Source organism: Arabidopsis thaliana, chromosome 5, assembly GCF_000001735.4.
Source record: "Arabidopsis thaliana chromosome 5, partial sequence".
Classification (NCBI taxonomy): Eukaryota; Viridiplantae; Streptophyta; class Magnoliopsida; order Brassicales; family Brassicaceae; genus Arabidopsis; species Arabidopsis thaliana.
Window position 1 is genome coordinate 20,867,499 of NC_003076.8, and position 25,073 is coordinate 20,892,571.

Here is a 25,073-nt window from a genome sequence, read left to right on the forward strand (position 1 = left end):
TGAGCTGTAAGCTGAACATGATTTCAGAGGAAGCCCACAGAGGTTTGCATTGTCCTCGTACGCATAATAAACAAGGTAAGTCAGTATATAAATCTAAGAATTTGGAATCTTCATTTCATTTAGATGACAAACTTATACATATATATCAAAACTGCAGAGAGACCATACCTTTTTTGAATGTATAGTAATACAAGAACAACATTATAACACAATGATCCGGAAAATAACTAAGAAGTCACACCTGTCGGTAAAAGAAATAAAGAGAACGTTTTGGTACAATACAATACTATATAAGGATTCCCTTTTACTATATCTATAGGGGAAGAGACACTATGTGCATTTTGAAATTTGTCCTTATTACCTATTTGAACCTATTCTCTGCTTCAGACAATAACCTGAGTGCATCTTCCATGCAAGGACGGTCAGACTGGTCACTTCTTATGCAGAGAAGTGCGACCTCAACAACTCTTTTAACTTCTCCTTGTTTAAAATCACTTGAACTCACTTCGTTTTCTGTGTATACTTCTCTTAGAAGACCATCCTTTGGCTTGTTCTGTATCATCAATCCACCGGCATTCATCAGCTTACCATTTGTTAAGATTTCCAAAATAAGTTGTCCAAAGTTGTAGACGTCCTTTTGCTTCTCCACTCTTATAACATCGTTCATCTGATCTGCTTTAGAGAGTCTAATGTTAGGAAAAACAAAGGATGATGTACTAAGAGATTTTGTGTTTCATGGTAAGTACCTGTGTTCAAATGTAGCATGTATTTGAACCCAAATTCACCCAAGCAGGGCTCTATCTTATCGTCATCGAATAATATATTAGACGACTTCACATCTCCATGAGGAATTGCAGGCAAACATTCATGGTGAAGAAAGCAAAGTCCCTTAGCAACACCAGTGATGATCCTCTTCTTAGTTTGCCAATCTTTCTTCTTTGTCTTCATTTTCTCAGCTAGAGTCGTCCCGGTATGCAGGTTATTATCATACAACACATACACAAGATGATTGTTGTAACAAAACCCGAGCAATCTGACCAGATTTACATGTCTTGCATTCCCCATCTGCGTTAAAACGTTCAGGACAACACTCTTCTTCTTGTCATGCAACTCAATTTTTCTCACTATGACTGTTATTCCTGTTGGCAGAACTGCTTTGCTCACTGAAGCTGGAACTGCTTCACTAGGTTCGGGTGAACCAAAGCTCCTCAAAACATCATCTGCTGTGAAATGAGGGAGTCCCGCGAAAGACACCATCTTCCATTGTCCTTGACTTCTTTGACGAATATAGTACAATGCCAAAGCTGCAACTACCATTAGCAGAATAGAGACTAGACAAGCTACCAGAACAGACACAAGCTTCCTTGAGCTGTAAGCTGAACATGACTTCAGAGGAAGCCCACATAGGTTTGCATTACTCTCGTACGCATGTTTCCCCATTGATTGAAACACTTTGTCAGATGGTATGGCACCTCTCAAGTTATTGTGTGACAAATCCATCTTCTTAAGAGAGCCACAAGTGGAAACAGTTGGTGTTAACATCCCTGATATATTGTTATTGCTCAATTCAATAACAGTGATAGATTTGCAGGATTCAAACACAGGGAGACCACCAGAGATACTGCATGATGATGCAGAGAAGTTCTGAAGACTAGGCGCAGACCAAATATGCGGTGGAAGTTTGCCTCCTAGCTCAGGGTTATTGGAGATATTGAAGTAGTCAAGTTTTGTAGCTTTGGATATATCTAAAGGAATACCTCCTGTGAGTTTGTTTCTAGAGAGGTCTATGTATGAGATATCAGGAATCTCGCTAAAGCTAAAAGGGATCACACCTGAGAATGAATTATCTTCAAGCCGGATACGAACAAGCGTTGAACAATTTGAGAGAGATGGAGACAGAGTTCCAGTGAAGTTATTGGAGAAAAGAATGAGCTTGAAAAGAACACCTCTTGAGCAAATACCTTGTGGGATTTCACCTTGGAAACTGTTGGTGGAAACGTCCACCCATCTAAGCTTTGAATTCATCCCCAAGCTTTTGGGAAGTGACCCAGAGAAGTAATTGTTCCATATGAAGAGAGTATCCAAAGAAGGTAGCTGAGCAATTACTTCAGGGAGAGTCCCACTCATTTCATTGAACATAAGATTCAAAAGCCTGAGATTCTTCAAACCTGAAAAACTCTCTGGTATGGTTCCAGAGATATGGTTGTCTGAGAGGTCTAAGTTAACAAGAGAAGTAATTTCTCCAAGCTCCCATGGGATTTCTCTAGAAAGATGGTTCCTAAAGAGAAACAAAGATTCAAGCTTTGTGAGATTGCTGAAATGCTTTGGTAAGAAGCCAGAGAGATTAGCTCCAGCAATGTCGAGGTACTTGAGCTCACTCATGTAACCTATTTCCCAAGGGATTACTCCTTCATATGAGTTATATCCAATCTCCATGTGAGTCAAAGTTGTGAGATTCCCAAGCTCTTGAGGTATGTGACCACTTAGTAAATTCCCACCAAGATGAAGAAACTCAAGATTCTTGAAAGATCCGTACTGACTCGGAATCGAGCCAGTGAAGTAACTCCCAGCGAGATTCAGTACCTTGAGATTCTCTAACTGAGAGAGATGGATCGGTAATGGACCGGAGAAGCTATTGCTCAAGGCGTCGAGAAAGATCAGATTCTTGAGACTTGAGTCACCACCGTTACCGTCAGGGAAACGTCCGGAGAAGTTGTTTCTGCTAATGTCAAGGCTTCTGAGATTGGTCATGTTGAAGAAGATCTCAGCCGGAAACTCGCCGGAAAACGAGTTGTCACTGATGTTGAGTTCAAGGAGTTCGGTGAAGACGAGGAACTCCTTGCCTGATAAACTCCCAGCGAGATTCTTGGAAGAGAGATCGACGGAGACAACAGAAGTTGAGTTTTGGTTACATCGGACACCAGACCAAGAACAACAAGCGACAAGATTGTCGGAAACTTCAGGAGTGTTGATGAACCAGTCTTTTAAGCTGTTGAAATTGTCGGTGAGTTGAGATTTTAAAGTGAGAAGAGATTCTGTTTGAGGCTCAGCAGCTGCAACTAAAGTCAAGAAGAGGCAAAGATAAAAGAAAGAACAGAGTTTATTATGCTTAGAAGACGCCATTATAGTTTGAAGAAGAAGAAGAGAGAGTCTGAGAGATCTGTAAGAAGAAGCATATATAAAAGCTGATAAAGATACAAAAGATGATTGAAATGAAAATCTAAAACAGTGGAAAGAGACGAAAAGCAAGAAACTTTGATGGGGGAGTGTGCTTTTGAGTGAAAAGCTGTTCTCATTGATTGCTCGCTCATATTCACGGGAAATATTTTAGTTTATTTCTTCTCTCTCTAAACCAAACCGAACCAAATTTCTTTTTCCGGTTTAAATCAGAACCAATTTCTTTCATAACCAAATAACCCAATTTCTTCAGGGACAAGTACGTCTAAAGGTTCTTGATTTCGATTTTCTCTTGTCTGAGAGACTTACCACGAGAGGTTTGCTCATTTTGGAAACTCACCAAATAGAGGTTTACCTTCAATTTAGGATAAGCTCTTTGTTTGATTTGGATGGACCCTGAGTCATGTGAACATATTATCTCTCAATATGATGAGGAATGGAAGATCGGGCCAACGTTTATGACATTGTGTGAACATTTACTCGTCAGCTTTGCAATTCGCTTACTGAAACAGCAAGCCACTAAGGTCATTACAGGTCCAATACTGCAATGGTACCAGTAGTAGTTAGTGACAGTAAGAAGAAGAAAATCAAGTGGAAAGCTAGTATTGGGAATTTCGTGGCTCCAGGTATTGTAGCTTATATCGACGGACGTTTGTGCCGACAAATTCCTAATCTAATAGCTCGCCGGATCGTGAGTGGGTTTTTGTTAAGTTTTCTCGATAAAAGCAGTGAACAATAATCACTTCCTCTGTATATATATACAGTAGAACCATTACATAAAGTAAAAGCAATAAAGCTCTTTACGTTTTCTTCTTCTTATCTTCATCAATCACTATAATCAACATAGGACAATGAGACCGATTTCGAAGTCTTCTGCATCCGAAACCCAAAGGTGTAGTATATGGGGTTTAAACTTGGCCCCCAAGCAAACACATGTAATTTGTTGATCAGAACATAAGTTTTTTTTTTTTTAAAGAAAAATATATTTGGTTTTCCTTGTTATTTATTACAGAAAAAGGAAATATGTGGCGATCTCAAATAAACCGACGTAGATTGAATACAAAAAAATAAATTAAAAATTGGAATTTCCTTTTTCCGAAAATTGGAAACTTTAAATATGTCTATATAATCAACGAGGTAGTCCTCATCTCTCACATTGTTCATCAATCTCGCTCTTTAATTTTCTCTCTCAGTCTCTAGTTTCTTAAGTACTTTTTCTCTGCGTTGTTTTTCTCTCAAACAATGGCTTTTTCCGATGATCTCCCACCACCACCACGTGTGAACGATCATGTGAAGACGAGAAGAAACAGAAAAAGAAGAACGATCAAGACGAAGCAACTTGAAGAATTGATAAGCACCGCCACAAGAGCCGCTCATGTTGCAAGAGACAAAGGGTTTTACATAGTCTCTCCGGAAGCCATACAATGCGTTGAGATCCTTAGACATATGCGAACCTTACCTCTAAACGCTCGTCTTATTACCAAAACCGACGGTTTACGCGTTCTTCTATTTCTCTCTAAGAACGGTAACCCTAAAATCAGGTCTGAGTCAAAGGCCGTCATTGATCACTGGAAAAGCATTCTCCATACCAAAGTTCATTAATGGAAGAGAAGAGATTCACTGATCAGGACTACGAAGATTTCATCATCAATATGGAAGAGTATAAACTAGGGTTTTATTTTATATTTTTGTTTGTGACAAATTTTGTAAGAAAGTAATGTCATTTTGTTTCTGATTCAAAAGTTTATACATATGAAGAACCAAATCGATCATTAATAAACGAAAGTAGCATAATTGAGGATGGGGGTTATATGTATCAAATTGAGAATTATGGGAAACTAAAGAGGTGATTGATTAAGCTGACGAATTTGACTGGGAGAACCGAATCTAGGTTTATTCTTTATAGTTTTTCGGTTTAAATCAGAACCAGTCTCTTCCATAACCAAATATCCTAAACCGGAACTAACCAAACCGAAAAAACTCGAAGACGAAGAGTTGATTTCTAGTCCTTGTCCAAAGAAGACCACTATTTCTGGGTTAAGACAACAACAATAAAGACGCGCAAATTCAGTTAAAGAAGATATACAGCTGAAGGAGCAAACAAGAAATGTCTGAATTTGATAAGCATGTCCAAAACCACATCAAAAATGAGAAGCCTTTCAATTCAATCAAACCTTCAGAAATCGATTCAACTCTCTCTTTATCCGATTCTCTTCTCCTCAAGATCATCGAGAAGCTTCCTGAATCACAGAGCAACGACGTCTCACTCGTCTGCAAACGCTGGTTGAATCTTCAGGGACAACGTTTACGGAGTCTAAAGCTTCTTGATTTTGATTTTCTCTTGTCTGAGAGACTCACCACGAGATTCCCTAATCTCACGCATGTCGATTTGGTGAACGCGTGTATGAATCCGCGGGTCAATTCCGGTATTTTGTTCTGTCACAAGTCGATTTCTTTTCATTTATCTTCAGACTCGTCGAATTGGGAGTTTCTTGAGGAGAATCTATTGCACAGTGACGTAATTGATAGAGGGCTTAGGATATTAAGCAGAGAGAGTTTTGATTTGCTTAACCTTAAAGTGATTAACGCTTCTGAATTGGGATTATTGAGTTTAGCTGGAGACTGCTCTGATTTGCAAGAGTTAGAATTGCATAAGTGTAATGATAATCTCTTGCATGGCATTGCTGCGTGTAAGAATCTGAAGGGATTGAGATTGGTAGGAAGCGTAGACGGATTGTATAGTTCATCTGTGTCGGATATAGGATTAACATTCTTAGCACAAGGATGTAGGAGTTTGGTGAAGCTTGAGCTTAGTGGTTGTGAAGGTAGCTTTGATGGGATTAAAGCAATTGGGCAATGTTGTGAAGTGCTTGAGGAGTTGAGTATTTGTGACCATAGAATGGACGATGGTTGGATCGCTGCGCTTTCGTATTTTGAGAGTTTGAAGATATTGAGGATTTCGTCTTGTAGAAAGATAGACGCTAGTCCTGGACCGGAAAAGTTGTTGCGGTCTTGTCCTGCTATGGAGAGTTTGCAGCTCAAGAGGTGTTGTTTGAATGACAAGGAGGGGATAAAAGCTTTGTTTAAAGTGTGTGATGGAGCAACAGAGGTTAATATTCAGGATTGTTGGGGACTGAGTGATGATTGTTTCAGTTTGGCTAAAGCTTTCAGGTAACTTGTCCTTTTTGCTTCATTGGTCTTCTCGGTGGGCTTTTGAATCATCATTTTTGTTCTTTGCAGGAGGGTGAGGTTTCTGTCTTTGGAAGGATGCTCAGTTTTAACATCAGGAGGTTTAGAGTCGGTGATTTTACATTGGGAAGAGCTTGAGAGTATGAGAGTAGTGTCATGTAAGAGCATAAAAGACAGCGAAATTTCACCAGCGCTCTCGTCTTTGTTCTCACTTCTCAAAGAACTAACTTGGAGACCAGACACTAGGTCTCATCTCTCGTCGAGTCTTGAAGGTGCCGGGATTGGAATTAGAGGCAGCAAATTCTTCAAGAAGAGTGTTTTACATTGAACATATGTTGTGTAAGTGCAAACTCTTAGTTTATTATCTTCTTCCCTGGGGCATTACTACTCTCTCTTGTAAAATAACACATCCCAAACTCTTATGTATAGCAATGTATAGTATTAAAACTCTTGCGTTCACAATACTAAATTTCAATTTTAGCTGATTAGAGATTTTAAAAAAAAAATTGTAAGGTTTGTAGTAATAAATCTTTTTATACAAGAGAAATACCCTAAAATACCACACTATTAAGTTTTAGTTCCAAAAGTATCATCATTAGTTTTTTTTCTTCGAATAATACTACAACTTTTTGTATAAAAATAATTGTTCAACCAAAATATATTACAAATAAAATATAAGATATTTTGGATTTCCTATTTTCAATTTTGGGTTTATATTTTTACTATTTAAAAGAGATTATAATTCATTTTAATATTCAATGTGTGGTAATATTGGGAAAAAATAATATTAGTGATAGTATTTTTAAAACAAAAACTTAAAAATGTGGTATGTTTGAGAATTGCTCTTATACAGCTAGTGTTGCAGTCATCGCAAATCAACCACAATAGTAAAGAAGTACCATATAAGTTATATTTGAAAACTCTCAACCTAATGCAACGAATTATAAACACATGATATTCTCAACATGATCCGTGACAGCCGATATTCTTGCTGACGACGTTCTAGTCTGAATTTGAACTCTTCTACGTCTATTTCGTTTTGGTAGTAATAGTAAACGTGTGTTGCATACTTACTCCAATGATGGAGTATAACGAATTCATCACCAGCCACCAGGATGAGTGACATCCGCAAATGTGATCGGACTAATTAAACCTTGAAGCATGCCAGAAAAAGTAACCTTGGACCAATCTTGTTTCTCGGCATCCTCCATAACTCACATATCCGCATCCTCGTTGATCATGTTATTGCGAAATATCCATGCTAACTTCCCTTGGTAGTTTATAAGAGTGGAACCTCTATGGCTAATCGTTATGTTATTGGGAGTCTGGACATTGATTAAATATCTCAGACCTAACATCGAAAACTCACCAAAACACAACTACCGTCCGGATCCTTTTCTGTTGCTTTGTAATAGATTGCCCCGTTGATGCAAACTGCATTATCGAATGGAAAGTGACTTCCAATGCCGCATTGAAAATTCTCCCATTTCTTTTTGGGATCTCCGAATGTAAGACTTCTATGCATATAATTTACACATTTTAAAAGGTTTGTTTGTTAATAATAATACCCACGATCTACGAATACTGTATATTGTCCTTTTCTAATTCCCACACGTTGCCTTACCGAAGTGTGATATTATCTAAAATAGGTGTAATGTAATTATCATAAATATACAAATTAAATTTTTGTAAAGAAAAAAATCAATTAATATTTTTCTTATCTTAAATCCGCATATTAAGCTAATCCTAATTTAATAATTAACAACATAATTCAATGTTTTAAGGGTAAAGTATAGTAGTAGACCATTTTACACAATTTAAGAGATGTGCACAACACTATCTTTGTCTCATTCTAAGTCAAAAGTCAACTTAAAAATCCCACCGTGATTCCCATTTTCTTTTATTTTAGCCCAAAAAACAAATTAATAAAAAATTCGAAACACTCTCTTTTTCTCTTTCGTTATGTCTCTCTCTCTCTCTCTCCATCTCTTTCAATGTATCCGTTAGAACAGTTCGTAATCCGCCGCTAAATCAAACCAGCGAGAGAGATAGATCCAACGTGAAGAAGAAATCGAAAACGATGACGTTTAGGGAGAAAATGCCGACGAGTCCTAAATCGCCTCTGAGAAGACGACGTTCGAGCTGGACCGGTACATGGTTAAACCATCAGACGACGTCGTTTAAGCAAGCAGTCTCCGCCGTTATTCAAGCTCAATCACCAAGATCCAGGTTTAAATCCCTATCTTCTGATTTCTCCGACGTCGATCGAACTCTTTCGTTGTCAGATTCTCTTCTTCTCAAGATCCTTGAGAAGCTTCCTGAATCTCAGAACGAAGATGTTTCACTCGTGTGTAAACGGTGGTTGAGTGTTCAGGGACGGCGTTTACGGAGTATGAAGGTTTTTGATTGGGAATTTTTATTGTCTGGGAGGCTTGTTTCGAGGTTTCCTAAGCTTACGAGTGTTGATTTGGTTAACGCGTGTTTCAATCCGTCGAGCAATTCAGGGATTTTGCTATGTCATACGTCGATTTCGTTTCATGTATCAACCGATTCGTCGTTGAATTTGAATTTTGTTGAGGAGAGTCTGTTGGATAATGAAATGGTTGATAAAGGGCTTAGGGTTTTAGGAAGAGGGAGTTTTGATTTGATTAAGCTTGTAGTGATTAATGCTACTGAATTGGGATTGCTGAGTTTAGCTGAGGATTGTTCGGATTTGCAGGAGTTAGAGTTGCATAAGTGTAGCGATAATCTCTTGCGTGGTATTGCTGCTTGTGAGAATCTGAGGGGATTGAGATTGGTTGGAAGTGTTGATGGATTGTATAGTTCATCGGTTTCTGATATTGGTTTGACGATTTTAGCACAAGGGTGTAAGAGATTGGTGAAGCTTGAGCTTAGTGGTTGTGAAGGTAGTTTTGATGGGATTAAAGCAATTGGGCAATGTTGTGAAGTGCTTGAGGAGCTGAGTATTTGTGATCATAGAATGGATGATGGTTGGATAGCTGCGCTTTCGTATTTTGAGAGTTTGAAGACTTTGTTGATTTCGTCTTGTAGAAAGATAGATTCTAGTCCTGGACCGGGAAAGTTGCTGGGATCTTGTCCAGCTCTGGAGAGTTTGCAACTCAGGAGGTGTTGTTTGAATGACAAGGAGGGGATGAGAGCGTTGTTTAAGGTGTGTGATGGAGTAACTAAGGTTAATATTCAGGATTGTTGGGGATTGGATGATGATTCTTTCAGCTTGGCTAAAGCTTTCAGGTAACTTGGCTTTAGATAGCTTCCCTATACATGTTTCACTTTAACTGAACTGTATCATAAACACTTAAACTTGGTGTTGGTGTTCCACATGATATAGTTAGCAAAAGACATAATTCCATGCTATGATGACTGAAGTTGTTAATATGGATGATGAAAGGCATCGACTGTTTTTGCTTTGATTTGTGTGTTTGATACATAAACTATGGTTACTTAAAAGAGCAGAAGCCATCGTTTTCTATTGTTACTCTTAGGTCTTTTCACATCATGATCGCATCATTTAACTGCCAAAAAAGTGGAATGCAGCTTCTCTGAGAAACTAATGTGTTCTTTAACAGAACTATATCGTAAAAACTTAAACTTGGTGTTGTTGTTTTGATCATCTTTGTTTCTTGCAGGAGGGTGCGGTTTTTATCTTTGGAAGGATGCTCAATCCTAACAACAAGCGGTTTAGAGTCAGTAATTCTACACTGGGAAGAGCTTGAGAGCATGAGAGTAGTATCATGTAAGAACATAAAAGACAGCGAAATTTCAGCCGCACTCTCGTCTTTGTTCTCCCTTCTCAAAGAACTAACGTGGAGACCGGACACAAGGTCTCATCTCTCATCCAGTCTTGAAGGTACCGGAATTGGTAAGAGAGGTAGCAAATTCTTCAAGAAGAGATGATGTTCTACATTGAACATAATGTTATATAATGTAATGTAAGTCCTCGCATCTCATGTGCCCTGAAAATTCTTATACACACAAACTCTTCTTATTGTACGGGCATTATTACTCTGTTGTAAAATCTGCCAAATTTGTAGTCAATGTTCAAACCTCTTATGTACTGCAATGTTCTATTGTTATGTATAATAATGAAACTCTTGTCTGTCGTCCATATAGTATCAATTTCAATCTAAAGAATTTACAAGATAAAGAAATACAAGAAACATTGTTTGTTGTTAGGGTTATTAGTTTCGATCTCTAGAGAAAAAAAGTTTGAGAAAGTCAAAACATTCAAAACAAAAGAACCTTCTTTGTCTTCGTCTCGTATCTTGGATAGATTTCATAGCTTCGTTACTTCTATAAGCTCTCATGACCGTGTCTTGTTCCACTTCCTCTTCTCTAAACATCAAGTCTGCCACGTCATCTTCTCCATAGAAGATATCTCTCTTCCCGGCTTCAGCTAAGCTCTTCCGTCGACTTAACCCTTCAGCACTCGCCTGAAAACATGGTAGTGATGCAGAAACTCGTGATTCAGGAATCTTTCCTCCGATCATCTTCTCTGGGGATGAAGTGGTCCTTTGTATCATCTAATCAATAAAACGTAGGGCAGAGACTTGTATACCTAATTTCGTAGTTATCGTTACTTATAAGAAAAAGTTTGGTATTTTGTTATTTTAATAGGACTAGATATATAAGAATTATATAATGCAAAACGTGTTGCGATTTTTTCAAAGATTCATATTTATCCAAAAAGGAGAAATTTATCTACCTATAGAAATAATGCAAATCAGATATTTTAGGCATAGAAAATCTTAATTTTGAGATAATGATAAATCATGATTACACAAGGAAAACCAGAATCCGAATCTATCTATATGAGTTTGAAACAAACCAAATCGGTTTACATATATAAAGTTAGATTCAGGCAAAACAAAACCTTGAATCTGATGGGGAACCATTGAGGACTACAATGGCCTCATCTCAAGATCAGAGCTATGGTGTGAAACCGGAACAGAGTTGTGGTGGTGTTGGTCTCTGTCACCAGAAGCACTCATCTCTTGAACCGGTGGTGGGTTGATAACAGTCATAGGCATCACAAAGTTATCCGAAAGACGATTCTTCATCTCACGGTGCTCTTGACAAACCGCACAAAAGTGAAGGCAACAATGCACCATACATGGATCACATGGAGCATTCTGTTTCCATCAAAACCAAAACCAAAAAACACATTTTCAGATTCTTTTTTCGCAGTTTGATCGATTTTAGATGTTAATGAAGACTTTGCTTACCTGAAGATGATATTTCCTTTGTAGAGTTTGACGGACATTTCCAGTGTATATCCCACACATCCACCAAACAAACAACAAACCTTCCCATATAAGTAAAGAAGTATGCGGATCAATACCGGGAACACAAGCAAGCATCGATGCAGCAGTAAGACCGCCTTCTACTACAATGGAATGGCAAATACATGCTTTCTTCCACGAGGTTTCCTCATCACTCAGAGTTTCATAGACACGTCCAAATAGAACACTTGGGCAGAAAAGTCCCAGCCAAACTGTAAAGAGCGTATAAAGACATGAGAAGCGAATCAAAACCGAAAGATCAATCACTTGATGATGGATTTATTATACAGATCTGTGGAAACGTTTAGATAGAACTTACAACTATTCATGTCCTCAGTGCAGCCGAATATTCCGGTAGTCCAGGGCTCATCAGCAGGAGCTTCAAAATTCTCAGGCAAAGGTTGGCCACACTCATTGCATTTGTGAACAGCTAGCTGCGGAGGAGTTTACACAGAATCAGAAAATTTCATAGATCGAATTGGGAAATCTAGAGACTCTGATCTGAGAGTCACAAATCAGTCAAATTGACACAACCACAAATCAAAATTGATCATTTGAAGAAGAAGAATCACGGATCTAATTCACAAATCACTGACATTTTCGATTGAATCGTGAACAGGTGAAATCGAAAATTGGGAAGCGTAATTGTGAAATTAGATCAGTAGAGGAAAAGAGACAGACATACATGAGAAACTTCAATGGGCTGATTGAGTTCACCGGGATGAATCTCATCGACCGGAGCTTGTTCCTTCGTCAACTTCACGTATCTCGACGGTGCTCCTCCGTCCGACATCTGAAATCCAAAATTAGATCAGCCAAAATTGAATTGAAAAATGGAGAAAAAGAGAGAAAAAGAGATCTTTACGAACCATATGAAGGATTGGAGAAACCGAAGAGTGTCCTCAAAGGTTCGTCGTCTTCACTATTTTTTTTTTTTTTGGTTTTATGACATTGAAACTTATTGAAGGGCTGTTTCTGTGCTTTAAACCAAACTGTTACCTAAACGAGTTTAAGACTAATTTGGTCTTCTTCTCTTCCGTTGACTCACTCAACTCATTAATTAAGCTACGCATTATGTAAAACGATGACGTTTAACTGCAGAAGAAATTTCCATAATTAAAATTTGTTGACTTCTTTCACATTGTTTTCCGATTTGATAGTTTTAGCCGGAGTTAAATTGGTATGGTAAGAAATTCAAATTTTAGTTAACCTCATGTCATTATAGGCACGATTCAAAATTATGTGTAAGTACGCCAAACAACTAATTTTCGTTTTATCCCTCCACGTACAAGTGGTTCTGTTTGCAGATTTGATGGTTTTGGCCAGATTTGAACTGTTAGTGTAAGAAATTCAATTTTAGTTAAATGATTTAAAGTTTTTTTTTGTATATATATGCCAAAACGATAAAGTTTCATTGAATAAATGGTTGTTAACCCGCTGATCAATGCATTAGAAAATTGGGCTACAAAAAACGTGAACTTTTTTAATCTGATCCCAACGAAACCGTCAAAGATTATCATTGGTATCCAACTATTGCATGCTCTTCATATCCAACTATTGCATGCTCTTCAACTCTCATCAACAACTTTTATTTTGACAAATGTTGCGTCATTCTTACAAGTTTGCCATATAAAAGAAGCTTATCTATAGCTGCAAACCAGGAGCCCCGAAACAATGGTTTCATATGCTGAGCTCTTGTTTGAATCAAATAGACTGTAGAGGAGAAATCGGCAAAAAAAAAAAAAAAAAAAAAGACAAAGTTGTAAATGTTTAGATCAGGATTTAAGCCAGGATTACAAAGACGCCATCCGGCTTTGTGGTAGACCAACAACACAGCTGTTCTTGGAACCTCAACACAGACCACCAAAACAGTTCTTGCTCCCACCAGAGAATACCTTACCTACTGTTTTACTATAATGCTCTAGCCTTGGAGTTTGGAAAAGATTATTAAAAGTTCATAAACAACGGAGTGAGTTTACCCGATAGAAATCAGATATCATGCAGACCAATCCATTGAAGGCTAGATTCCAAGAAATGCAACAGTTATACCTAACCCCAAAGCCAAAGATTATCATTCCTTCTGTGTATACACCTAAGTGCAGACAGAGAACTCGAAGAAAATAAACCAAATTCAAAACCCAAAACTTCTATTAAGGATGACTTCTGTTGTATATTTGTTACCTCAAATAGATTCGTGTCATTCGATCCCAACAATCCCGATTCTGTATTCTTTAAATCAGAAAGGTATATCAAACTTGAAATGGTGTACCAAAAGACAAAAATAAAATAAAATGACGCTATAGCATCTCAAGTATCGAGAAATACAATGAAAATGTAAAAGTTTTACGGGTAATACCTACCTCAACGCTTTTGACCTCTTAACAAATAACCGATGAAGGAGAATCGGTAAGGTCTCAAACTCTTAGAATAGCTGTGATCCGGTAGAAAGACAAATTTTATCCATAAATTTTAACAAGGAAGTTCCAAAAGACAACACATGCTTATGAAACCAAAGGGGGTATCACATTGTCTACCTCATTAATTTGCAAAGTTCCTGGCCCCAAGACATAGTGACAACACCTTATCTCAAACTAGTACTGGCAAATGGTGCTTCTCAACACCCTTTCGTGACCAGACCTTCCACGAGGGTCTCAAACTAGTATTGGCGAATGGGGCTTCTCGACACCCTTCTGTGACCAGACCTTCCATGAGGAGATCGTGACCTGCTTCGATCTCGGTCCTCTCTCCCACTCCTCGATCTCCTGTCATAAGGCTTTCTATAATCTCTACCACGGTCTCTGTGTCTGTCACCATCTCTGTTTCGGTCTCGATCACGATATCTTTCTCTATCACTAGAACCACTCCTCTTACTCTCGCTTTCCTTCTCCCTTGGTTTCCTCTTATCATCTGCTTCTTTTCCTCTTACTAGTCTTTCTTCTTCCTTTCCTTTATCTTTAGCAGCCTAGAATAGAAAAAGTAAACAAAGCATCACTATCCCCATTTTATAAGGAATGACAGCTCAAATGAAACAAGATTCAAGTATTAGTTCTGAGACTTACTTTTTGTTCAGCAATAAAATCCCGAACCAAGCCATAGCCAACATGTTGCTTTCCAGTGACATGAGACTGTGTTCTTTCTACTGCATCATTAGCCACAAGAAATGAACCACAAACCTCACACAATGCCATCTTCTTCTCCTGAGCCATCGCGAGTACCTTGTCAGTTGGTCGTTGTAACAACACTGTCTTCTCAGCATTTAGCCCTTCCACCTACCAGAGTTTCCAAATGATAAGCACTCAATGTACTAAATTTATGATCATAATAAAGGTGACACATAAGGTATAACTGCAAATACGGAGGAATCAAGCAGAACACCATATTTCAAGTTTCAGTATGATTTGTTAAGACTTCAAAAGTCTTCTTTTTTTAGAGAATGGTAAACAAATAGTACCTTCCTCATTAGCGCTTCAGCTTCATCCACTTTGCCTTCTTCACCAAGTGCTTCCACTTGTTCCAAAAGGTTCTTAACTTTCTCCTCCAAGACAGACAATTGTTCAGCTTTCTCTGCTGATAGAGAAGGTGGTGGAACCGGTTCAACTTCTTGTGCAAGACGTTCTCGCCCACGCCTAACTTTCCTATCAAGATCATTCACCTGTAACCAATTCCAAATCTTAGCATAGAGAAGAATCAAACTCTAAAGAAAAGAAAAAAAAAAGTATGACAAGCATTACACACCAACTTCTCGCAAAACTGTGCAAGCTCAGCCTCGAATTTAGGCACATAGGAATCATGCCTCGGAGAGTTCTCGAAGCTGAAACAGAAATAATCAAAACTCATTCACATAAATGCGTAAAATGACATTCTAAGGTAAGCTTAGTCTTAACCTCTACAGATAAACATGCAAGATAGCCACATCTCACACGAATCGATTCAGATTTGTAACAAATCAAATAAATATAATGAAGAAGATCTCAATAAAGCGTAACCTTTCTTTCAACTTTGGATCATGAATTCTCGAGCATGCTCCTGAAAACAACAATGAAGCTTAAGATAAGCTAAAGAAAAGCATCATACAAAAAAGCAAGTAGATACAAATAGTGAGACTAACCAAGATCGCTTTTCGTGTTAACAAAGAGGTCATGAGGACAAAATCGAACCATATAGAATGCACATACTTCTCTATCGTCCCACTTAACCTCCTTGAACCCTCTTCTCTCTTCGTCTGTCAGATTACGAGCTGCAAACAAAATCGAGAGCAATTTCAACAAAAATTCGCTCAATTCTTAACATGGATACAGAAATTAAAGCTTTGGAGAGCTCAATTTCGAGGATTAAATTGAAAATAGATTTTGGTACTCGATTATTCTCACCTGCGCCCATTAGTTCGTCCAACAGAGCTCGCTGAGCATCCATGGCGGGCTAAGAAGAAATTGAAACTTAATCCAGAGAGAGATAAAGGAAATTGCAGAATCAAATTGAAGAAATTTTGAAGAGGATGACGAACAAAAGTGGAGAAGTGATGATTAGGGTTTCGTTCGCCACGACGAATAAAAGGCGTTCGTCTATGGTAAAACTCTATGATTGCAAAATAAAAAATAAAAAACTCTATTCCCTATATAAATAATGAATAATCATATCAAGAAAAAGTTGAACTAAAAAATAATATCACGAAAAAACAAAACACTTAACGAAATTAAATTTTTAATAAATTCATAGACATAAGGCAATCACAAATTTAAGTTTTATTATTTTAGAAAACAAAAATATTGATTTATATTATAGGGGAAAGAAAAATATTGATCGCTAAATACATTTATTTCAGATATTAGAACAGATACTAGCGAATAAAAATCAGAAACGGGCAATCCGAATAGTAAAAAACACAACCTGAATTATTTTTGATACCTATTGATTTGAATGGTGGCTGCGTTTTGCGGTGCAGGAGAAGTGCGGTGCGGTTCAAATAGTAACGAAAATATATAGATACATATGTATATGTAAAGATTTTGATACTGTTACAGCACTGTTGCGGTACGGTTTTGGGTGCGGTCTATGTCACCATTAATGGCCATAACGAAATGAAAATTTCATGTTACGAGATGGAATTCAGATTGGGTTAAATTCATGTAGCCATAAAAAAATTGTATGAAAATGTAGCCAAATTTACTTTTCAAGTATTCATTAATTAAGCTAAGAGTTGACTTTGGCAAAATAAATAAATATTCACTAATTTGACTGAAGATAGGTTACAAAATGAATTCATAAAACATTTGTAGTTAAATTCACTTTTCAAACTATCACTAATTTGGATAAAGGTTGATTTTGAAACGCGTAAAAGTTAACTAGTTTGGCTAAGAATTGACTTCGGAATAAAAGTTCACGAAATTCAACCCGTCTTAAAATGGACATGCCTACTAATCATCACCCGTCCTAAACTTTGTGACTATGGGAACGTTTTGTTTTGAATATTATAGTGACTTCAAAACGTTTCCATAATCGTATAGACTTTACTAGCTAGAAAAATCAATGTACTAAAGACTTGTCAAACAAACCCTTAATTAAATGTACTAAAGACGTACGGAGAATGCTCTGTTCCAATGACTTAGTATTTGTGTGAAAACAAGAACAAGATACATTACTCGTTTTAACTCTTATTTCACATATGTATACGTGATCACCTTGCATTCCCTAAAACAAAGAGCCATTGGAACGTCTCTAAACCTTTAGCAAGGACCAATGAGTATTTTGATGTGTTCTTTACATAGTTGCATACACCAAAAGAGAACATGCATTCCAAATAAAAATGATATTAGCAAAAAAAAAAAAAACATGTTTAAGCTTTGTGACACATAAATCATACAGTAGCAGCAAGAACCTTGACGCGATAACATAGTGAATCCTTGTTCTTCATCATGCGCGAGTTGTTTAACGAAGCCTTGTTCATCTCTGGTTTTTTAACACATCCCTAGATTGTAAGAAGGGCTTATTATCTTTGCTTTTCATATTGTAGAAGGTGAGATGCTTACCTTTACCGTTGAATTCAGCTGAATTCAAAGGCCATTTAGAGCCTTCGTTTTGCATCTCACACAAAATAAGAAATCTTTTTACCATTCAAGGGTAAACTAGTAAACTTATATAAATAAATAAATCACATTGAAATTGTAAAGCCACAATTGTTTTGAAACAGAGAGAGATGATATGATAATCGAGCTACAGAAACACTTAAATCCCTTATATCATGATTTAGCAATTTATCACCAGCCAAAAGTAAACAACTTGAGCTTGACGAAACCAATGAAGAACATGGCTTCGTTAAACAACTTGCGTATGACGAAACCAATGAAGAACATGGCTTCGTTAAACAACTTGCGCATGATGAAGAACAAGGAGGATTCGTTAAACAACTTGAGCTTGACGAAACCAATGAAAAACAAGGCTCCGTTAAACAACTTGCGCATGACGAAACCAGTGAAGAACAAGGCTTCGTTAAAAAACTTACGCATGAAGAACAAGGATTCGTTAAACAAGTTGCGCACGAAACCAATGAAGAGCAAGGCTTCGTTAGCGAATCTCTGAATCTTGCCGGTCCTGACAAGAGGAGGGAAAAACAACCAACCAGCAGTCACAACGACAAACCCCATAACCATCACTTGTAATATCAAACACGGGCAAAATTCAAACCCTATCCACCGCGCAATCTTCTTCTTTAACCTGGCGTCGTACGCCACAATGCAAACCCCATGTAACACGAAGAACAGAGTAACCTCTCCAGTAGGCCGCTCACGAGTTATATAGAAGAAGAGAAACTCGTGAAGTGCACCGGAGACAAGGAATGTGACAAAAACTCCCAAGTACAGAGCATTCTCGGAGTTCATTTTCCCTTCAGTGATTCGCCGCATCCTAGCGTAGACGTCTGGCAGGAGGATCGTCGGGAGCATGAGTGTCCACCAGTGACCCCAGAAGTCTCGAAGAGAATAGGCCAAGTATGGTTCATTCAGCTGTGGCTCGAGTTCGCAATCAAGAGCTATAGAGAAGAAAGCGTTGAAGAGCTTTAAGAGAATCTCAAGTACCAAGTATAGATGGAGTGGATAGAGAACAAATAGCACAATGGGATATATATGTTGTATGTGATTATACATATGTAACACTACACTCAAGATTACAACTTTAGTCACGAATTGGTTACTAAACAAAACTTCAATGGGGTATTCCCATTGGAAGAAATAGTCTCGGCGCTTAGGGTTTTGTTGAAGCTTGATGGGGAAGCAAGCGAAGCAGATGAATCGGGTGAGATTTGAGGGAAGTGGAAAAAGTGGGCCTTGATTGAAGGAGAAGAGTATGAGTTTGAAATTGGCGAGCCATGAGATGAAAAGCGCTGTGTAACCAGAGAGGTGAACAGAGGCGAAAAACAGAGGAAGAACACGAAACAGAGCACAAATTGGAAGAACAGAGAGAAATCTAAAGATACCAGGTTTGATTCTGGTTGGTACGTAGTAACAGTAAGATATGGAGATTATTACAGAAACCGAAACCTTGATCAAGTTCTTGAGTTCTTCCTCCATCTATCCGATCTTTTTTTTTTTTTGTCTTTCTTGACTTTGTTATGACAGCTACACATTGTTAGAAGATTCGGACCAAGGAACCAGTTTTGCCTCTTCCTCTCACGCAATGTTAGTGGAAGCCATTTCATCTATGATTTGGTCTTAACTAAAACGGCTTGTCACGAGTACATTTTATTTAAGTAACAAACTATTTTCTAAACAATAAAAAACACGAAAAAACTACGTAACTAAAACATTAGACAATGCTGTAATACAATATGACAATGGACGAGCCGATTTGTTAGCAAAGTCTTATCGAAACCCAAGTAGATTTGAGACTAATCGAAACTGATACGACGCATCTTACAAACAAGATTAGCTGTAGGGCAGTCGAGTTCATTACCAGCTTCTGATTTCATCACATCTTTGAGCTCACCTCTCGGTGTAGCCAAACACGTCTGAAAAGTTGCAAGAACTGGCGGAATTGGCATGGACAGAGCCGAAAGCACATTGCTCAAGTACTCAATATCTACAGAGAGTTGTTGTGCTCCTCGGTCTGAAATGTATTGGATTCCTCTCAATTGGTCCATGTACAGAGCGGTTGCTCCTTCTGCTACCTGTTGTTTTATTAAAAAAAAAACACTTAGTGGTTAAGGTCTTAGCTTATTGCGATTCGGTTTGACAAAAGCTTAAATTAGACTTACCTTGAACATCCATTCGGTTGCAAAGAATTGTGCATCCTCGTTGTTTGAATCGCCGTTGGTTGAGATGCCTTCAGCTAGAGGCTCAAGCTGCTGCGGCAAAGTAAGGAGATATTCTCCAACACTTGTAACATAAGACTGCGGGTATGAGCTGAAATTTGGTAGAGGAAAAGCAGTTTGTTCCTCGACGGAAGACCAGATTGGTAGGCGAGATACTTCCCCTAGACGTTGCCTGACTTTTGATATAAGGACGTCATAGACAAGTTCATTGACTGTGTCGGCAAATGCAGCAACTCTCTGAGACGCCAAAGGCAGTGCGTGGAATCGTGGATCTTTGGACTGCAAAAAATCAAAGGGAAAAGGGAATCGATACGCATGAAATATCAAATAGTTAATTCAGAAACTTTGTAAATCAAGCCTACAGGTTTTCACTACCTGCTCCAATAGGTTTAATAGTTTGTGAGCCTTCTCCGGAACATCAACCAACCGAATAGCTGCCACATCCATGGAAGCTCGTCCAGCCATAGACAAATCTCCAGCAGTTTGTTCACTTTTCAAATGTGATAGGTTGTGATCCAAATTTGTGCCAAATAATGAAATAGACAAGCTGGAGTTTAGTCTAGCTAGAGTTGCTCTCAAAGAGGCTTCAAAGACAGAAGACCTGCTCGTGAGACAATCAGCTACAGTAAGAATTTGAAGTGCTCCTTGAACAATGGACCATTCCTCATTTGAAGTCAAATCCATCTTGCGAGAGCTCTCCCTTTTCTCTGCACTTGCATCTTTCTTTGAGCCAACTCCATCACCTGTACCATCCACTCCACACACAACTCTCAAAGATTTGAGTGTTTCTTGAAGCATAGAGATATACTGCAACATTATGTCATCTAATGCAAGTATCAGCTCGTCTGCCTCTGACCCTCCAGTAAAGCCAATACACCTTTCAACTGCAGCTTCAAGAAGAACAACAACTTGGGGAATAGACTCTTCCATCCTACGCACTGTTTCACTGAGTTCAATTCCTTGAGCCCCAACACCACGAGTAACAGCCCCTCTCAGATCCACCACTGCAATCTCAGAGGATAAAATAGCACGTTCCATCTTCCCATACCTAAAGCATGATCAAACCTTATGTCACAAACAGCCTTGAAGAACCACGACCCAAAAAAGTTTCATCAAAAAAATGGGACAATCCATAAATACTAGAAATGGATACAAGACATGGGGGAAGAGAAGTACACAACATGAAAACTTACTTTTGCTTAAACGATTCAAAGGGTGAGTACACGGCCTTCAGCGTATCTATTAAGATCCTAAGTTCAGATTCCGCAAACAGGTGCTGAATATTTCTTGCAAAGGAACCAGTTACGTTGTGCAGTTCAATCAGAGCCTCAAGATGCTTGGTCTGAATATTAATACCCTTGGGCAAGTCTCCAGATAATAGATCCATCACACCTGTTCAAGGAAAACATCAGAATTGTCAGTATTCTCCTAAATACACAAAATACAGATATAAGTCAATTGAAGATAATCGTGCATTGTCTGGAAAATTTCCAGTGACTAAATGAAAAATGTAACAAATAAGTTGTTGTTCAAACTTCCTGCAAGTCTCTCTTGCATATTGACAGATTCATGACATCGGCCACTATGCACAAAAATTACAAACTTAACAAGAACAGCCAAAAACTTTAGCTCATGTAAAGGCAGAAAAAAGTGATACTCTTCTTACATCTATCTACCCAAACATGAGGATGGTAGAGTAGAACCACTAAAGAAGCAACGCAATCCCAATTCAGCTGGGTAAAAAGACTAGACTAAGAAGGAAACCTAATAATCAAACTGTACTGACATCATATCTAACCTTTGGCGAGTGCTTTTGTTTCAGGAACAGCATCTCCAGTTGCAAGGTTAAGACGAGAAACAAAACTAGCCCCCAGTACTCCCATGGTCTCAACCAACAGCTTTGGGACGAGAGTCATGTAGTCATCAGGGAAGGCAACCATACACCTAAACAATCATGAAAGCAAAAACGTACAACAGTGATTGATACTTAAAGCTGCAATCACCTAAAGATCTGACATACTGTCACTGGAAGGGCCCGGAAAATATATACAGTTTACTGTAAATAAAAGTAAAACATTTACCATTTCCACTCTTGCTCAAGATAGAGTAGCAACTCGTCGTAAAAGCTTGTCAGCCAACTGGCAAATGATGTCTGAGATGATGTCGACTGAAACTCATCGCCGCTAGACAACCTTTGACTTTCACTTCTCTCATTGGCAAGCTTGTTTGCCCTTTGCTTTGTGTCAAAATCTTCCCAGAGTTGTTTAATCGGCTTTAGACGGACTTTTGAATATTGCAACTCCAGAGACTTGAATCTCCCAATCCGGATGAGAATTACTCGCAAATCTTGGGCGACATCAACCTGCCAAATTTGGGGAAAGGCTTTTCAGTCCAATAATGGCAACAGAGACATTACAACCTAAAGTAGTTGGGTTCTCTAGATATACAGGTTCCAACCTTGTGATATGTTAATGCATCAGTAAGACGTGGCTGCACCATCGCCTCCAGCCTATCTTCCAATACCTCTAGTTGCTTTCTCACATTAGCAAATTCTGCAACCTGTTGACAAAAATTGGACTTTAAGTGGTGACGGAAAAAGACTTAAATCCTCAGAGTACTGAAGCTGACATAAAACTACCTCTCCAACAGCAGACAGGCAATTTCGCATGCTAGCAAGAGTTTCTGCAGCACGAGGAAGATCGCCACTAGCAAATACATCCTCAACCGTCGAGCTTAACTGAGTTAACCCTGCAGCATCCTGTACATATACCAAAAAGAAGAGAATCAATTGCAGATCTACCCCCAAGTGTCCACATAATGGATCACAAAATCACTATGAATACTAACCTGTAGTGTTTTGTAGGCAGCCTCCATTCTCTGTTTGACATTGTCCACTCTAGCAAGCGCAGCTATACAATCTGCTGAAGAACCCTCTGCCTGCAGAGTACCGAATTCGATAAGAGCACAAGTTTCAGGAATTTGATATAATCTAATTTTCGAGAAGAGATCCAAACAAAATCTCAGGAATCAGCACAAATGCGTACCTTCTTGAGCTTCTGGAGGATTCCAGCAACAGAACCACGCAGAGACACAGCATCATCACGGAGACGCAACACGTCTCGTGTGGCACGAGGAACACGGAGGAGAGCACCACCGCTCTGCTCTTCAAGAGAAGCTCCGATCTCCTCGGAGGCAATCTGAAGCTTCATTTCCAGATCCACAAGATGTTTCTCGAGTGAATCCTGTGGGTGACGCGCCTGGCACGACGAGTTAACCCATCGCTTCGCATCGAACTTCTCATCTGAGAATGGACCTAGATCCAGCATCATCCTTGATCCGATCACCCGATTTACCTTAGATTCTCTTCAGCTTCGACGATGATGATGTTGAAGAGAAGAAGATCCTCTGATTTCGCAGATACACTGAAGAAGAAACTAAACCAAATCGATCTAAACCGACTTTCAAATTCGACTTTAAAACCAAACCAAAGTAAACGGAAGATAAATTTACAAATCTGGGCCCCAAAGTGATGGGCCGTCACGGAAAAAGTTTTCTTCTTTCTTTTTCTTTATTTTTCTTTATTTTACTTGGAGACCACGCAGTTCTAGAACCATCCTTAAGCGACTCTCTAGCCTCTAGCAGCTTCTTCTACTCTCTGTTCTATATAAACCTTTCTCTAACAGCTTTTTTTTCGTTCAAAGAGTATAAAAAATATCTCATCGAGCTTGAAAATAATTAATCACTTGCTAATTCTAAGCTTCTTCTCTTTCCAAAAATGGCGTCATCATCGGCTTTAGCTCTCAGGAGACTTCTCTCTTCTTCCACCGTCGCCGTCCCTCGCGCCTTAAGAGCCGTTCGTCCGGTGGCTGCTTCATCTCGCCTCTTCAATACCAACGCCGCCAGAAACTATGAAGACGGTGTCGATAGGAACCATCACTCAAACCGACATGTTTCTCGCCACGGCGGCGATTTCTTCTCACGTAAATCCATGGTTCCTCCGTCCAATTTCGCTATAGATTTTCCCAATTTGATACATGTTTAGTGATTTATGTATAGAGTACATCTAACTTTGTTTTGGAGATCTGTTGAATCTGAAAATTTGGTTGTTTTTTCAAACAGATATACTCGATCCGTTTACTCCAACGAGAAGCTTGAGCCAGATGCTGAATTTCATGGACCAGGTAAGCGAAATCCCTTTGGTATCAGCTACTCGTGGAATGGGAGCTTCTGGAGTTAGACGTGGTTGGAACGTGAAAGAGAAAGACGACGCGTTGCATCTAAGGATAGATATGCCGGGACTAAGCAGAGAGGATGTGAAATTGGCTTTGGAACAGAACACATTGGTGATTAGAGGAGAAGGGGAAACAGAGGAGGGAGAAGATGTTTCTGGAGATGGACGGAGGTTTACGAGTAGGATTGAGTTACCGGAGAAAGTATACAAGACTGATGAGATTAAGGCGGAAATGAAGAATGGTGTGTTGAAAGTGGTGATTCCAAAGATTAAAGAGGATGAGCGTAACAATATTCGTCACATAAACGTTGACTAGAGTGTTTTATTTTGGATTGTTTGAGATGGAATGGAAGTAAGTGAGTGAATTTGTGAACTTTAAGGTGTCCTTTGGTGAATCAAGGAGAATGACATTTCCCACGGTCCTATGTGTTCGGGATTTTGACTTTTTTCGTTACATCAATGATCTATGTACGTTTGACTACTTTCATATCATAGGTTCGGATTTTGTTTCCCAAATTCTTGATATCGGATTCTGGATATGAATATCGTAGCAACTATGATATAGTTGAAGTTATTTGGATATTATTTATGGAGAAAAAGAGTCTGCTAGGACGATTTTCTATCATTATACCTATGGACTATGGTGGTGTTATCAAACATGCTGGACAGAGCCATGATCAACGATACATTCGATGCTCATTCTCGATGTTCAAACTCGGTTTTATAAGGGGATGATACATCAAATTGATACCAAGTAACTGATTTTGAATGTGCTGGAAATGTTGATATAGGTCTCAGCAACCAGAAGAAGGTTGTGGGACAAGACTATTAGAGAATTTTGCTACCGTTTTTTTTTCACCTCTGTTTGGCAAAG

The 25,073-nt window shown here is 38.6% G+C and overlaps 10 protein-coding genes and 1 non-coding gene across 17 annotated transcripts; 4 read left to right on the forward strand and 7 right to left on the reverse strand.

The window, feature by feature from the left end:
• Positions 1 to 100: 100 nt before the first annotated feature.
• MOL1 (Leucine-rich repeat transmembrane protein kinase family protein) lies at positions 101 to 3,350 on the reverse strand. Its single transcript, NM_124514.3, has 2 exons — positions 747 to 3,350; positions 101 to 672 (listed from the first exon to the last, which is right to left on the reverse strand). Exons 1-2 carry the CDS (start codon positions 3,121 to 3,123, stop codon positions 362 to 364), a joined length of 2,688 nt encoding a protein of 895 aa, NP_199948.1. The 5' UTR covers positions 3,124 to 3,350; the 3' UTR covers positions 101 to 361.
• A 1,069-nt stretch (positions 3,351 to 4,419) lies between these two features.
• Positions 4,420 to 4,779, forward strand: AT5G51360 (Transcription elongation factor (TFIIS) family protein; the record flags this gene model as incomplete). The annotated part of the gene is made up of 1 exon (NM_124515.1): positions 4,420 to 4,779. The coding sequence occupies one exon, from the start codon at positions 4,420 to 4,422 to the stop codon at positions 4,777 to 4,779; it is 360 nt and encodes a 119-aa protein (NP_199949.1).
• Positions 4,780 to 5,220: 441 nt separating this feature from the next.
• Positions 5,221 to 6,851, forward strand: AT5G51370 (RNI-like superfamily protein). Of its 2 annotated transcripts, NM_001036979.2 has the most exons (2): positions 5,221 to 6,348; positions 6,418 to 6,851. In NM_001036979.2, exons 1-2 carry the CDS (start codon positions 5,285 to 5,287, stop codon positions 6,692 to 6,694), a joined length of 1,341 nt encoding a protein of 446 aa, NP_001032056.1. In that variant the 5' UTR covers positions 5,221 to 5,284; the 3' UTR covers positions 6,695 to 6,851. The 2 variants fall into 2 exon arrangements, with proteins under 2 accessions (NP_001032056.1, NP_199950.2); NM_124516.3 differs by having other exon boundaries at positions 5,221 to 6,851.
• A 1,482-nt stretch (positions 6,852 to 8,333) lies between these two features.
• On the forward strand, positions 8,334 to 10,491 carry AT5G51380 (RNI-like superfamily protein). Its single transcript, NM_124517.3, has 2 exons — positions 8,334 to 9,618; positions 10,014 to 10,491. Exons 1-2 carry the CDS (start codon positions 8,447 to 8,449, stop codon positions 10,279 to 10,281), a joined length of 1,440 nt encoding a protein of 479 aa, NP_199951.1. The 5' UTR covers positions 8,334 to 8,446; the 3' UTR covers positions 10,282 to 10,491.
• On the reverse strand, positions 10,469 to 10,966 carry AT5G51390 (uncharacterized protein). Its single transcript, NM_124518.1, has one exon. The coding sequence runs from the start codon at positions 10,905 to 10,907 to the stop codon at positions 10,566 to 10,568; it is 342 nt and encodes a 113-aa protein (NP_568758.1). The 5' UTR covers positions 10,908 to 10,966; the 3' UTR covers positions 10,469 to 10,565.
• Positions 10,967 to 10,992: 26 nt separating this feature from the next.
• On the reverse strand, positions 10,993 to 12,686 carry AT5G51400 (PLAC8 family protein). The gene is made up of 5 exons (NM_124519.4): positions 12,536 to 12,686; positions 12,352 to 12,459; positions 11,986 to 12,100; positions 11,610 to 11,878; positions 10,993 to 11,516 (listed from the first exon to the last, which is right to left on the reverse strand). Exons 1-5 carry the CDS (start codon positions 12,536 to 12,538, stop codon positions 11,286 to 11,288), a joined length of 726 nt encoding a protein of 241 aa, NP_568759.1. The 5' UTR covers positions 12,539 to 12,686; the 3' UTR covers positions 10,993 to 11,285.
• Positions 12,687 to 13,059: 373 nt separating this feature from the next.
• On the reverse strand, positions 13,060 to 16,410 carry AT5G51410 (LUC7 N terminus domain-containing protein). 5 transcript variants are annotated; one of them, NM_001344936.1, is made up of 9 exons: positions 16,037 to 16,410; positions 15,775 to 15,903; positions 15,653 to 15,692; positions 15,402 to 15,477; positions 15,118 to 15,318; positions 14,726 to 14,935; positions 14,201 to 14,628; positions 14,027 to 14,097; positions 13,560 to 13,888 (listed from the first exon to the last, which is right to left on the reverse strand). In NM_001344936.1, exons 1-7 carry the CDS (start codon positions 16,077 to 16,079, stop codon positions 14,323 to 14,325), a joined length of 1,005 nt encoding a protein of 334 aa, NP_001331059.1. In that variant the 5' UTR covers positions 16,080 to 16,410; the 3' UTR covers positions 13,560 to 13,888; positions 14,027 to 14,097; positions 14,201 to 14,322. The 5 variants fall into 5 exon arrangements, with proteins under 5 accessions (NP_199954.1, NP_001318778.1, NP_851170.1 ...); NM_001203585.1 differs by having other exon boundaries at positions 13,560 to 13,895; NM_124520.3 differs by having other exon boundaries at positions 13,060 to 14,097; positions 16,037 to 16,256.
• Positions 16,411 to 17,505: 1,095 nt separating this feature from the next.
• AT5G00645 lies at positions 17,506 to 17,876 on the reverse strand. 2 transcript variants are annotated; one of them, NR_144206.1, is made up of 2 exons: positions 17,693 to 17,876; positions 17,506 to 17,612 (listed from the first exon to the last, which is right to left on the reverse strand). It is a non-coding gene; the product is annotated as an uncharacterized misc_RNA (transcript). The 2 variants fall into 2 exon arrangements; NR_144207.1 differs by having other exon boundaries at positions 17,506 to 17,876.
• A 44-nt stretch (positions 17,877 to 17,920) lies between these two features.
• Positions 17,921 to 19,264, reverse strand: AT5G51420 (long-chain-alcohol O-fatty-acyltransferase family protein / wax synthase family protein; the record flags this gene model as incomplete). The annotated part of the gene is made up of 1 exon (NM_124521.2): positions 17,921 to 19,264. Exon 1 carries the CDS (start codon positions 19,226 to 19,228, stop codon positions 17,921 to 17,923), a length of 1,308 nt encoding a protein of 435 aa, NP_199955.1. The 5' UTR covers positions 19,229 to 19,264.
• EYE (conserved oligomeric Golgi complex component-related / COG complex component-like protein) lies at positions 19,247 to 23,509 on the reverse strand. Its single transcript, NM_124522.4, has 10 exons — positions 23,013 to 23,509; positions 22,816 to 22,905; positions 22,607 to 22,726; positions 22,426 to 22,527; positions 22,050 to 22,330; positions 21,767 to 21,912; positions 21,162 to 21,360; positions 20,344 to 21,016; positions 19,912 to 20,247; positions 19,247 to 19,824 (listed from the first exon to the last, which is right to left on the reverse strand). The coding sequence occupies exons 1-10, from the start codon at positions 23,295 to 23,297 to the stop codon at positions 19,546 to 19,548; spliced, it is 2,511 nt and encodes an 836-aa protein (NP_199956.1). The 5' UTR covers positions 23,298 to 23,509; the 3' UTR covers positions 19,247 to 19,545.
• A 155-nt stretch (positions 23,510 to 23,664) lies between these two features.
• On the forward strand, positions 23,665 to 24,918 carry AT5G51440 (HSP20-like chaperones superfamily protein). Its single transcript, NM_124523.3, has 2 exons — positions 23,665 to 23,948; positions 24,088 to 24,918. Exons 1-2 carry the CDS (start codon positions 23,744 to 23,746, stop codon positions 24,513 to 24,515), a joined length of 633 nt encoding a protein of 210 aa, NP_199957.1. The 5' UTR covers positions 23,665 to 23,743; the 3' UTR covers positions 24,516 to 24,918.
• The last annotated feature ends 155 nt before the right edge of the window (positions 24,919 to 25,073 follow it).

Bases quoted from the DNA above. Each gene is read 5' to 3' on its own strand.
- EYE (NM_124522.4), bottom strand. From the start codon at position 23,297: ATGATGCTGGATCTAGGTCCATTCTCAGATGAGAAGTTCGATGCGAAG. The intron at 22,906-23,012 runs GTACGCATTTGT...GGTACTCTGCAG, and splicing joins TCCTCCAGAAGCTCAAGAAG to GCAGAGGGTTCTTCAGCAGA. The intron at 21,913-22,049 runs GTAAATGTTTTA...ATGATTGTTTAG, and splicing joins CTTGAGCAAGAGTGGAAATG to GTGTATGGTTGCCTTCCCTG.
- MOL1 (NM_124514.3), bottom strand. From the start codon at position 3,123: ATGGCGTCTTCTAAGCATAATAAACTCTGTTCTTTCTTTTATCTTTGC. The intron at 673-746 runs GTACTTACCATG...TCTCTAAAGCAG, and splicing joins CATGCTACATTTGAACACAG to ATCAGATGAACGATGTTATA.
- AT5G51410 (NM_124520.3), bottom strand. From the start codon at position 16,079: ATGGATGCTCAGCGAGCTCTGTTGGACGAACTAATGGGCGCAG. The intron at 15,693-15,774 runs GTTAGTCTCACT...TGTTGTTTTCAG, and splicing joins TAACACGAAAAGCGATCTTG to GAGCATGCTCGAGAATTCAT. The intron at 15,319-15,401 runs GTGTGTAATGCT...AATTGGTTACAG, and splicing joins CACAGTTTTGCGAGAAGTTG to GTGAATGATCTTGATAGGAA.
- AT5G51380 (NM_124517.3), top strand. From the start codon at position 8,447: ATGACGTTTAGGGAGAAAATGCCGACGAGTCCTAAATCGCCTCTGAGA. The intron at 9,619-10,013 runs GTAACTTGGCTT...TGTTTCTTGCAG, and splicing joins AGCTTGGCTAAAGCTTTCAG to GAGGGTGCGGTTTTTATCTT.
- AT5G51440 (NM_124523.3), top strand. From the start codon at position 23,744: ATGGCGTCATCATCGGCTTTAGCTCTCAGGAGACTTCTCTCTTCTTCC. The intron at 23,949-24,087 runs GTAAATCCATGG...TTTTTCAAACAG, and splicing joins CGGCGGCGATTTCTTCTCAC to ATATACTCGATCCGTTTACT.
- AT5G51370 (NM_001036979.2), top strand. From the start codon at position 5,285: ATGTCTGAATTTGATAAGCATGTCCAAAACCACATCAAAAATGAGAAG. The intron at 6,349-6,417 runs GTAACTTGTCCT...TGTTCTTTGCAG, and splicing joins AGTTTGGCTAAAGCTTTCAG to GAGGGTGAGGTTTCTGTCTT.
- AT5G51400 (NM_124519.4), bottom strand. The intron at 11,879-11,985 runs GTAAGTTCTATC...CGCTCTTTACAG, and splicing joins CACTGAGGACATGAATAGTT to TTTGGCTGGGACTTTTCTGC. The intron at 11,517-11,609 runs GTAAGCAAAGTC...TGATGGAAACAG, and splicing joins AAAGGAAATATCATCTTCAG to AATGCTCCATGTGATCCATG.
- AT5G51390 (NM_124518.1), bottom strand. From the start codon at position 10,907: ATGATACAAAGGACCACTTCATCCCCAGAGAAGATGATCGGAGGAAAG.